The sequence below is a fragment of the Pogoniulus pusillus genome, chromosome 7 (assembly GCF_015220805.1).
Source record: "Pogoniulus pusillus isolate bPogPus1 chromosome 7, bPogPus1.pri, whole genome shotgun sequence".
Lineage (NCBI taxonomy): Eukaryota > Metazoa > Chordata > Aves > Piciformes > Lybiidae > Pogoniulus > Pogoniulus pusillus.
Window position 1 is genome coordinate 25,483,087 of NC_087270.1, and position 11,527 is coordinate 25,494,613.

At 54.9% G+C, this 11,527-nt stretch overlaps 1 protein-coding gene across 1 annotated transcript; it reads right to left on the minus strand.

Moving 5' to 3' along the window:
* Positions 1-307: 307 nt before the first annotated feature.
* EIF4A3 (eukaryotic translation initiation factor 4A3) lies at positions 308-11,504 on the minus strand. Its single transcript, XM_064146283.1, has 12 exons — positions 11,225-11,504; positions 10,975-11,047; positions 8,484-8,550; positions 7,043-7,105; positions 6,494-6,626; positions 5,180-5,260; positions 4,337-4,478; positions 3,421-3,559; positions 2,463-2,578; positions 1,405-1,512; positions 1,196-1,323; positions 308-514 (listed from the first exon to the last, which is right to left on the minus strand). Exons 1-12 carry the CDS (start codon positions 11,394-11,396, stop codon positions 498-500), a joined length of 1,239 nt encoding a protein of 412 aa, XP_064002353.1. The 5' UTR covers positions 11,397-11,504; the 3' UTR covers positions 308-497.
* Between the last annotated feature and the right edge of the window lie 23 nt (positions 11,505-11,527).

Sequence of the window (11,527 nt, forward strand, 5' to 3'; positions counted from 1 at the left end):
GGTGTAGATAAACCTTAAACTGATGTTTTGTGTAGTTTGGGGGCAGGGGTTGCAGGACAATCAAATAATTCTGTTCTTTTGTAATTCCCTGCCTCCAGCACAGTCTCCTAACTCCACACTCTTACAGCAGGCTCGGGACAGGCCATATATTTCCAGCAGGCAATCCTTGCAGGCAACAGAACTGCAGAGTCCCCAGTGCCAATGAAAGGGTGGAGAACAGGTGAGTGAGTGTGTAGTGGGGATTCTGATTGTGGTAAGCAGGTCTGGCAGTATCTCAGAGCTGCCTTGGGAAGTAACCCAGCACAGGTTCTGGTAAAATTCCCATTTTTAATTGAAAAACACAGAGGGGGGCAGTAAAAGTAAGAACATTATTTACACGAGGTCCCAAGTGCAGCTCAACTCAACCAGCACTATGAAAAGATAATGTAGGGCTAAAACAGAATGATGCAGGCTACCACCACACAGCATCTCTGCAGCTCCCTGCTGAACCTGGACCTTCAGATAAGATCAGCAACTGGAAGGAAAGAAAAGGAGAGAATTTCAGTGTGCATCCAAGGGTGCTGACAGCCACAGCCTGAGTGCACCTTCTGCTGCTCCCAGGTTCTTCACAAAATCACAATGGGCTGGGTTGGAAGGGAGCTCCAAAGCTCATCCACTCCAACCTCCTGCACTCAGCAGGGACATCCTCCACTAGAGCAGCCTGCCCACAGCCCTCTCCAGCCTCACCTTCAATATCTCCAGCCATGGGCCCCAACCACCTCTCTCAGCAACCTGCTGCAGTAGCCTCCTGCTGTAGAATTTGTTCCTCACAGCCAATTTCAATCTGCTCTGCTCTATTTTGCAGCCATTGCCCTCATCCTGTCCCTGCAGGCCTTTGGCAACAGTCCCTCTGCAGCCCTTTTGTAGCCTTCAGGTTGTGGCAGGCTGCACAGAGCCTTCTCCAGGCTGCACACCCCCAGCTCCCTCAGCCTGTGCTGCTCCAGCCCCGAATGCTTTTGTGTCCCCTCTTTGGACCTGCTCCATCAGGTCCACGTCCTTCCTGTGCCGAGAGCTCTACACCTGGAAGCAGCCCTGCGGGTGAGGTGTCAGCAAAGCACAGGGACAGGATCCCCTCTCTCCCCCTGCTGGCCGCGATCCTTTCCCAGGCTCGGGCAGGAGGCGGCGGCAGAGGCCGCCCGCGGGCCGCGCCGCTCACCGTTCATGGGCATCTCGTCGATCTGGGTGGAGTAGTACTGCTCGATGTCGCGCAGGATGCGGATGTCGTCGTTCTTGACGAAGTTGATAGCGACGCCCTTGCGGCCGTACCTGCCCGAGCGGCCGATCCTGCGGGGAGGCAAAGCGTGGAGACACCGCGGGCAGGGCTGAGCTGCCCACACGCCCCTGCCCCGCCCCAGCCCAGCCTACCTGTGGATGTACAGCTCTCTGTTGTTGGGGAGGTCGTAGTTAATGATCAAGGATACCTGCGGCACATCCAGGCCTCGAGCCCAAACGTCAGTGGAAATAAGGACTCGGCTGCAAAGAGGAGGAGATGGTTACCAGGTGGCTGTGAGAGCTGAGAAGACACAGCATTGTCAGGGCTGGAAGGCACCTCCAGGACCATCCACTTTCACCCCCCCTGCCATGGGCAGGGACAGCTCACACTAGATCAGGTTGCCCAAGGCCACATCCAGCCTGGCCTTAAACACCTCCAGGGATGCAGCTTCCACCACCTCCCTGGGCAGCCTCTGCTAGTCTCTCACCACCCTCATGGTCAAGAAGTTCTTCCTAATGTCAAGCTGCCTTCCTCCAGCTTTGCTCCATTCCCTGCAGTCCTCTCACTACTTGACACCCTACAAAGTCCCTCCCCAGCTTTCTTGTAGCCCCATTCAGATCCTGGCAGGCCACAATAAGGTCTGCTGGGAGCCTTCTCTGCAGACTGAACAGCCCCAACTCTCTCAGCCTGTGCCCACAGCAAAGCAGCTCCAGCCCTCTGCTCATCCTCATGGCCCTTCTCTGGACACCTTCCAGCCCCTCCAGCTCTTTCCTGTCACAGGGCTCCAGTGCTGGGCACAGTGCTCCAGGTGGGGCAGAGAGGAGTTAAGTGCCCAGCATGGGCAGCTCCCACTGTTCCATGCTGCTCTCTGCCCACCTAGGAAAGCTGCCCCACAGCAGCCCTGTCCTGGTTCAGTGCAGGCAGACAGTACCAAGGCAGCTTTGGCCTCTCAGGGACAACATGGTGCACCCAAGAGTTTTAGAGGACAGGGCCCCTGTCTTCCCATGCATGAACTCCCCTCCTCTTCAGCAACACGCAGCAGCCTGATGCCCTGGCTGGGAGCATGACCACCCCTCCTCAGAAAGCAGTAACCTCCAACCCTGTAACACCACGGGGAGGACAGATGTGCATCAGAGCTCCTCCTCAGGGCTGACCATGGCCAGTCCTGAGGCTCATCCCCCGCAGAGGCAGCACTGCCGCAAGCATTTACCTTGTGCCGGATCTGAACTCCTTCATGATGGACTCTCTCTCCTTCTGTGGCATGTCCCCGTGCATGGAGGACACTGTGAAGTTGGCTTCTCTCATCTTCTCCGTGAGCCAGTCTACCTGAGCACACAGCCAAGAGCCTGGCTCAGCTCTCTGCCGAGAGCAGCCGACCACGCCAGCGGCACTGGCAGAGCCTCGGCACACATGCTGGGCAGGCCTGAGCCACCCACGGCCATGCTGGAGGCTCCAGGAAGCAAAGCAGCCTTACAAAGCACTGGCTGCAGGACAGAGGGCTCCAGGAGCCCGGAAAGGGAAGGAATCCAAGGCAGTTCTTCAGGAAGTGTGGTTTTGGTGCAGGACTGTAAGCGATGGGCAGAACGCGCCCAGCGTTACCCAGCAGCTCTCCAGACAGGGCAGATCCTGCCACAGGCCCAGCTCTGCCTGCAATCAAGTCTTTAAGCTGGGCACATCCCAAAGAAAAGTGTCTAACCTCTGCTCATAGAACGTTTTGAGATTGGAAGGGACCTTCTAGTTCCAACCCCTCTGTCAAGAGCAGGGATGCCTTCCACTAGACCAGGTGGAATCTGGCCTTGAACACCTCCAAGGAGGAAGCATCCACAACCTCCCTGAGCAACCTGTGCCTCTCTGCACTCACTGGAAAGAATTTCTTCTGAAGCTTGAGTCTGAATCTGCCCTCCCCAAACTTCAATCCATTCCCTCTCATCCTACTGCTGTAAGCCCTCCCCAGCACTCCTGTAGTCCCCTTCAGGTACTAGAAGACTGCCCTAAGGTGTCCCCAAAGCCTTCTCTTCTCTTCTCCAGGCTGAAGAGCCCCAGGTCTCTCAGGCTGTCCCCACGGTGAAGGGTTGTTAGTAAGCTCTTCTCAAGCAGGGGGAAGCACCAGCCCTGCTGGCTGTGTCCCGGCACAGTCCCCAGCCTGTGCCCCCTGCCGGCTGCAGTACCTTTCTCTTGGTGTTGCAGAAGATGACAGCCTGGGTGATGGTGAGTGTGTCGTAGAGGTCACACAAGGTGTCAAACTTCCATTCCTCCCTCTCCACAGCCACGAAAAACTGCTTGATCCCTTCCAGGGTCAACTCATCACTGCACAGAAGAAGAAGAAGAGCTGTACCACACCCTGAGGAGGCGAAGGCAGCTGGAGGTGCTGAGGGTGCTCCACTGGAGAGCTCAGGGCTCTGGGTCTAGGCACAAGTTCCAAGTTGTTCTAGCAAATCCCTGGAGGGTCCTTCTCTAAGAAGGACTTTGAGTGTGACCACACAACAGGGACTAGACCCGAGACCTCTTGCTAGAGGGACAGACGGCTTCAAAGGGAAACACTTCTGTTCTTGTGGAGCTCCTTCACAAGAGGGACTGAAGAACAGTAAAGGGGCAGTGTAAGAGATCAGGCTGGGGGAGGCTCCTCCTCAGGCTGCCTACACTTACTCCCCTTGGCTTCTGCTGAGCTCTAAGGACCTGTGCCACCAGCAGCTACAATTCAGGATCAGTAAAGACAAAGGTTTTGGCTTGCTGCAAGACAGACTGTTAACGGGAAGCCCACAACAAGAGCACTGTGGATCACTGTGGTTGGAAAAGACCTTCGAGATCACCAAGTCTATCCACTAAGTGTGCCAAGGCTGGGGCTAAACCATGGCCCTCAGCATCATATCTCACAGCAAAGAAAACTGGGTAAAGTCAGAGAGAAGAGTTGGGCTGTGCTGGGAAACAGGACACGAGGATGCCTGCAAACCCCTAGGAAAACAGCAGTGGAGAGAAGGAACACAAAGTGAGACTCTACATGCCCAGACCAATTCCTAGTGGGAGCTACCCAGGGCTGGCCCCACTCAAGTTGCTGCTGCTCACTGCGAGGAGGACTCAACTCACCGTTTCACCAAGATGCGAATGGGATCTGTCATGAACTTGTTGGTCATCTCCAGGATTTCATGAGGCAGAGTGGCACTGATCAGAACCACCTGTGTAGCTGGAGGCAAGTATCTATACACATCGTAGATCTGCTCCTTAAAACCTGGAGAGGAGAAAGGAAGGAAGAAAGGAAGGGAGGGAGGAAGAAAGGAAGAAAGAAAGGGAAGGGAGGGAGGGAGGGAGGAAAGGGAGGGAAGGAGGAAAGGGAGGGAGGGAGGAAAGGGAGGGAGGGAGAAAAGGGAGGGAGGGAGAAAAGGGAGGGAGGGAGAAAAGGGAGGGAGGGAGAAAAGGGAGGGAGGGAGAAAAGGGAGGGAGGGAGGAAAGTGAAAGGAGGAAGGGGAGGGAGGGGAGTGAAAGGAGGGAGGGGAGAGAGGGGAGGGAGAGAGGGAGGAAGGGAAGGGACGGAGGGAAGGGGGAAGGGAAGGGAGGGAGGGAAGGGGGAAGGGGAGGGAGGGAAGGAAGGGAGGAGAAAATCAAACAGCACAGAGCAGTTAGCAAATCTCTTTTCTCCTAAATATCCTGCTGGAATTTAGTGATGAGATGGATATCAATGGAGGGAAACAGTAACTCAAGACACTGCAATGTGGCCATAGCCTCAGCTCTTCTTAATCTTCCCAAACCAAGTGGGTCTGGGGGGATTAAGAAGAGAGAAGTCCTCATGAATTTATAACTCTTGAAAAAAGGACTCCTGCAACTTCACAGCCTATAATTAACCATCACCACCTAACTTGGGCCAAGCTGAGGCCTCCCCTGGAATCTCAAAGAAAGGCTGTGAAGAAGGCAGGCAAATGGTTTTGGTTTTACCTTTGTTGAGCATTTCATCTGCTTCATCCAAAACCAGCATTTTGATGGCGCGAGTCCTCAGGCTTCGGCGACGAATCATATCTGCAAGTGAGATTCAAAAGGCTTTGGCCATGGCAGTGCCTGCAAGGAAGCTGGGGAAGGGACTTTTCACAAGGGCTTGTAGGGATAGGATGACAGGGAATGGACTGAAGCTTGAGGGGGGCAGATTTAGACTGGAGATGAGGAAGGAATTCTTGGGAGTGAGGGTGGGGAGACACTGGCACAGGTCACCCAAGCAGGTCATGGATGTCCTCTTCCTGGAGGTGTTCAAGGCCAGGTTGGATGAGGCCTTGGAGCAACCTGGGCTGGTGGGAGGTGTTGCTGCCTGTAGCAGTGGGGGATGAAACTGGATGAGCTTTGAGGTCCCTTCCAACCCATCCTATAAATCTATGAATTGCTGCCAAGGCTTTTTGTTTCTTTTGGTGGAGGGACAGACACTTCCCTTGTTGCTGACAGATTGGTGTTTGCTGACAGAAGGTACATCCAAGGGCCACTGCACCCCGTGGGCTAGGCAGGGGAGGTCTGTGCAGCTGGGTTAAGGAAGCACTGACTGCAGGGAAGCTCTGGGAATCCAAGGTGTAGGATGCTGTTTGCTAACTGCACAGGATGGTGGTTCAGGCTCTCACAGTAACTGGGGGTGGATGTGAGAAATGCAAACCACTGCACCAACTCCTCAGCCTCAAACTGGGCAAAGTCTGCATCCTGTCTGAATCATAGACTCATAGAATCAACCAGGTTGGAAGAGACCTCGAAGATCATCCAGTCCAACCTATCCCCCAGTCCTATCCAGTCAACCAGACCATGGCACTAAGTGCCTCATCCAGGCTTTTCTTGAACACCTCCAGGGACGGTGCCTCCACCACCTCCCTGGGCAGCCCATTCCAATGCCAATCACTCTCTCTGACAACTTCCTCCTAACATCCAGCCTATACTTTCCCCAGCACAACTTGAGACTGTATCCCCTTGTTCTGTTGCTGGTTGCCTGGGAGAAGAGGCCATCCCCCACCTGGCTACAATGTCCCTTCAGGTAGTTGTAGACAGCAATGAGGTCATCCCTGAGCCTCCTCTTCTCCAGGCTAAACAACCCCAGCTCCCTCAGTCTCTGTCTGAAAGAGCACCTGGCTTCACACTGCATCGGGAAAACAACAGCTCTTTGTCTCCTGTTCAAAGCCAGCCCAGGTCAGGGGATGCTATTTCAAATCAAAGTGCAGAAGGCTCCCATAGCTCCAGTCAGGCCTGAAGCTGAGGGTGATGTAGCCTGCTCAGTCTCCTTACCAAAGACACGGCCTGGGGTGCCAGCAACAACATGCTGCCCGTAATCCAGCTTGCGGATGTCTTCGCCCACGTTGGTGCCCCCGATGCAGGCGTGGCACTGCACGTTCATGTAGTCTCCCAGGGCAAGAAGACCCTGTGTGGGCACAAAGAAATGGCTTGACTGAGCTCTCATCGAGCTCCTCTTTGTGAAGAGATGCAGCTCTGCACGGCCACCCACTAAAAGGATGGAAGCACAAACAGTTCTGTTGCCCAAACCTCCTCTACAGCAGGTCTGATGCAGTGGGAACTTGGTTCCCCAGGGATCACAACTGCTTTAGAAGTGGTGTCCTTAAAAGCTCAGTTAGAAATGTGTAAAACCTTTGACAGCTGAACAGGTTGGTAAGTGTGGAGAGAATGAGGGAGCAAACCAGCCCTTTATCAGAACTTCTCACTCCTTTCAGGAACAGAAAGGAAAAGCCAAAGCTGTGCTTTGAGCTGTGCTGGGGAAAACACCAGAACTTGGCCCAGGCCTGGCAAGTGCCTTGCAGGCAGCAACTGAAATGCTCTTACCTTCTGGATCTGCACAGCCAGCTCCCGAGTCGGTGCCAGGATGAGTGCCTGGGTCTCACGGACCTGATCGGAACAGGCAGTTAGTTCCAACCAGCAGACAGCACAGCATGGGCCCCATACCACTCCCCAGTGGCACATCAGGAGGACTCAGCATGGAAACGGGTGCTAAACTCCACTGCCTGTAGGGTTACTGCACACCCACATGGAGCATTTACACAGGAACAGCCTCTTGATGCAGTTCCCTTGGACAAGACAGTGCTGACTGTGCAATGACTGTGTTATGTCTCCAGGCAGTGACAGGTGAGTAACAACCTCAGCTTCATACCAGAGGCACTGGCCCACAGAAAACCTTCACTCAACAGAATCTAGACACTCAGATTGCATTGGGTTGGCAGGGACCCTGCAAGGGCATCTTGGCCAGCCCCTGCACTCAGCAGGGACACCTCCAGCTGGAGCAGGCTGCACAGGGACACAGCAAGGCTGAGCTTGAAGGTCTGCAGGGACAGGGCCTAAAGCACAGCCCTGGGCAGCCTGTGCCAGTGTCTCACCACTCTCCTTCTGCACAGCTTCCTCCCGAGGTCCAACCTAACTCTGCCCTGCTCTGTGCCCTATCCCCATAGGCCCTTCTGAACAGTCCCTCCCCAGCCTGCCTGGAGGTCCCCTTCACATATTGAAATGTAACTCTAAGGCCTCCCTGGAGCCTTCTCTTCTCCAGGCTCAACAGCCCCAACTCTCCCAGTCTGTGCCCACAGCAGAGGGTCTCCAGCCCTCTGAGCATCTCTGTGGCCTCCTCTGGACCATCTCCAGCAGCTCTCTTGTGTTGAGGTCTGAGCAGAGCAGAGGGGCAGGATCCCCTCTCTCCATCTCTGGCCATGCTGCTTTGGATGCAGCCCAGGCTGCCTTTGGCCTTCTGTGCTGCCAGTGCCCATTGCTGGCTCCTGCCCAGCCTCTCCCCAACCAGCACCCCCAGGTCCTTCTCTGCAGGGCTGCTCGCAATCTCATCATCCCTCAGCCTGGAGTGATATTTACGCTTCAAAATATACTGAAACAACTGGATGGACAAAACACCCCTGACTAGAACAAAGCCAAACCTCAGTTTGTTTCTGTGCAGTGGGTGTCAACTGTTCAGACAAGGCTGCTGATGCTGTTGGGACTGTCTGAGGACAGTTTTCCATGCTGAGAGGTTAATTTAGCCCTCTAATAAGTGAAAAGGGGCAGCTGTTAAAGCCAATTTTAGAATGGCAACATTTTCCCTGCAGGTATTTTGCCAGGCTGGGTATGACAGTTAAATTGCTTCTGGTCAGAAACTTCTCTGAGGTTCACTGCCCCTAATTAAAAACAAATTCAATGTAAAGTTCCATCTGTTCACTCCAAACACAAAAGCTTTAAGATGAAGACTCTTCCAGCTTAGTTACAAAGAACTTTCAGCAGATGAAATTACCTGTATGTCCAGACACTGCAGAACAGAGATGGAGAACGTTGCTGTCTTTCCTGTTCCTGACTGGGACCTGCAAACCAGATGCTTGGTGAATCCTCTGCATGCCTGGACCAGCCCAACTCAATACATCCCACCTCTCTGCTCCTTCCTTGGAGGCAGCAGCACTGCCAACTGTGCATCTGACAAAGAGGTGTTCTGGTCACAGTATGACAAAGGGCTCTGAGAACTGCAGCAGGGTCCCTGGCTCTGGCACGGTGCCTGCTTAGGAAGCTGCATTTCACCTTCCTGCAATTTGTCACACACAAACTATGGCAGAGATTCATAGGATGGGTTGGGTTGGAGGGGACCTTAAAGAGCATCCAGTTCCAACCCCTCTGCCACGGGCAGGGACACCTTCTGCTAGACCAGGTTGGTCAAGACCTCGTCCAATCTGGCCCTGAAGACCTCCAGTGAAGGGTGTAGTGGTTGGAACCACATAATGTATGTGTATATCTATCTCTTTCTATATATATCACTTGATGACTACTGCATTTATGGCCTTGTGGTATTACAGCCCTGGAATGGAGGGACTGGTCACTCTCTGGTTTGTCCCTTGAGTGGGCAGCTGCTTTTTTGCCTCTCAGGGGGGTGGGATGGGTGTTCCTTTCCCTTCTGTTCTCTATGTATACTGGTGCAATCTGATACCTTTGTAACCAGGGGAGTAAAATATTCTGTGCAAATCATCTGAGAGTTCTCCCTCTGCCTTTTTTTCCCCTCTCCCTTTCCTATCTCCTAGTAAGAGAGGAGACAGTAAGGGGAATGGAGGAGTTTAGCATTTGCACTAAACCATTACGAAGGGGCAGCCACAATCCCCCTGGGCAACCTGTGCCAGTATCTCACCACCTTCACTCTCAAGAATTTCTTCCTCATCTCCAGTCTGAGTCTGCTCTGCTCAAAGTTTCAATCCATTCCCTCTCATCCTATCACTACAAATCCTTGAAGAAAGTCCCTCCCCAGCTCTCCTGTAGCCCCCTTCGGGTACTGAAAGGCTGCTCTAAGGTCTCCCAAGAGCATTCTCTTCTCCAGGCTCCAACTCTCTCAATCTGTCCCCAGAGGTGAGGTTCTCCAGCCCTCTGACCATTTCTGTGGCCTCCTCTGGACCTGCTCCATCAGTTCCATGTCCCTCTTACACTGGGCACACCAGCACTGGAGGCAGTGCTGCAGGTGGGGTCTCAGCAGAACAGAGGGGCAGAATCTCCTCCCTGTGCTGCTCTCCCTGCTTTGGATGCAGCCCAGGACACAGCTGGCCAGGATATAGTCTTCTCTTTTAAAGTAAATAGTCCAGCACAATTTGGAAGGCCAGAGGTTCCCACTGAAGAAGGGGACACTCTCCCAAACACGCCCCAGAAGGCGTCTGAACAACCTGATCTAGCGCAAGGTGTCCCTGGGACCACGCAAGAGGGCTTCAAACCAGATGGTCCAGCAGAGAGCCACTGAGATGCTGAGGAGACTGGAACATCTCCCTGGGGTTCTTCAGCCTGGAGAAGAGCAGCCTGAGGGAGATCTCAGCAATGCTGATCAATAGCTAAAGGATGAGTGGCATTAGGATGGAGGCAGATTCTCCTCCACGGTGCCCAGGGACAGGACAAGAGGTGATGGACATAAACTGGAACCCAGCATGTGCCACACAAACAGAATGCAAGTAGCCTTCCCTGTGAGAGTAGCAGAGTACTGGGACAGGCAGCCCAGTGGAGTCTCCATCTCTGGAGGCATTTCAGACCCACGTGGACGTGTCCCTGTGTGCATGACTCCGGGTGAACCTGCTCTAGCTGGGGAGCTGGATTAGAGGATCTTTTGGGGTCTCTTCCAACCCCTGCCATTCTGTGGTCCCTTCCAACCCAAATCATTAGTTTTCTTAGTGGCACATAGCACAAAACCACACAATTGTCTCAGTTGGAAGAGACCTTTAAGATCATCAAATCCAGCCTTCAGCCTCTACCTTTGTCTCTCCATACCTGGTAGATTTTGTCCTGCTAGTTTTTCCCCTTGACTGAGGCTGCAAATGTCTCTATACCTCTCAGGTTTTGCTGGAAAACCTTCCCAAGAGCCTTAAGAGCCCTATTCACATATTGCATCGGGTTGGAAGAGCCTCCCAAAGGCCATCATGTGCAACACCCCTGCACTGAGCAGGGACACCTCACCGGGACAAGCAGAATCTGTGCCGACTCTTTCTTCCAGCGACACACCTACACCTCCCAGACTTTGACATCAACTCTTCGCATCACAGCCTAGATGCAGGTGAGTCAGCCTCACCCTACATGGCTCCTGAGGAGAGGTCTCTAATCCTGCCACGCAGCAACACAGCAGGCCTCGGTTCCAGCTCCAAAGGCAGCCAGTAGGAGCAATCTCCCCGCCGCCTCCCGGGCCCGCAGCCGCCCCAGGGCACACGATGCCCGCCCCGCCGCCGGGGCCCGCAGGCTTCCCAAGGCCGCTCCCCGCCGGCGGCCGCACTCACTGGGCGATCACGTCTCTCCCCTTGATGATCTGCTTGATGGCTCTCTGCTGGATGGCCGAGGGCTTCTCGAAACCTGCGGGGGCAGCCGTTATGCTCAGCGGCGGCAGCGCGGCCCCGGAACCCAGCAGCGGACGCCCGCCCGCGCCGCCCCGCCCCGCATCCGATCGCCGCCGCCGGCAATCCCAGCGCCCCTCCGATCCCCAGCTCCCGTCTCCCTCCCCGTCCCGCCCGCCGCCGCCCCGCCGAGTACCGTAGGCGTAGATGCCGCGCAGCAGGTCCTCCCGCAGCCCCATGGTGTCGAAGGTGGGCGTCACGTCCACCTCCTCGCTCGTCTCGAACTCCACTTTCGTCATGTCCTCCTCCTTCATCAGCCGCTTGCGCGCCGAGCCGGCCGCTCCGCCAGATCCCGCCGACCCTGACATGGCCACGCCGAAGCCTCCCGCCGCTCGCTCTCACACACCGGCCCCGCCACCGAGCAGCGCCAGGACACCGCGCAAGCGCCGCCGGCCAGCAGCAACCGCGCATGCGCCGGGAGGACGTGCGGCGACAAGGC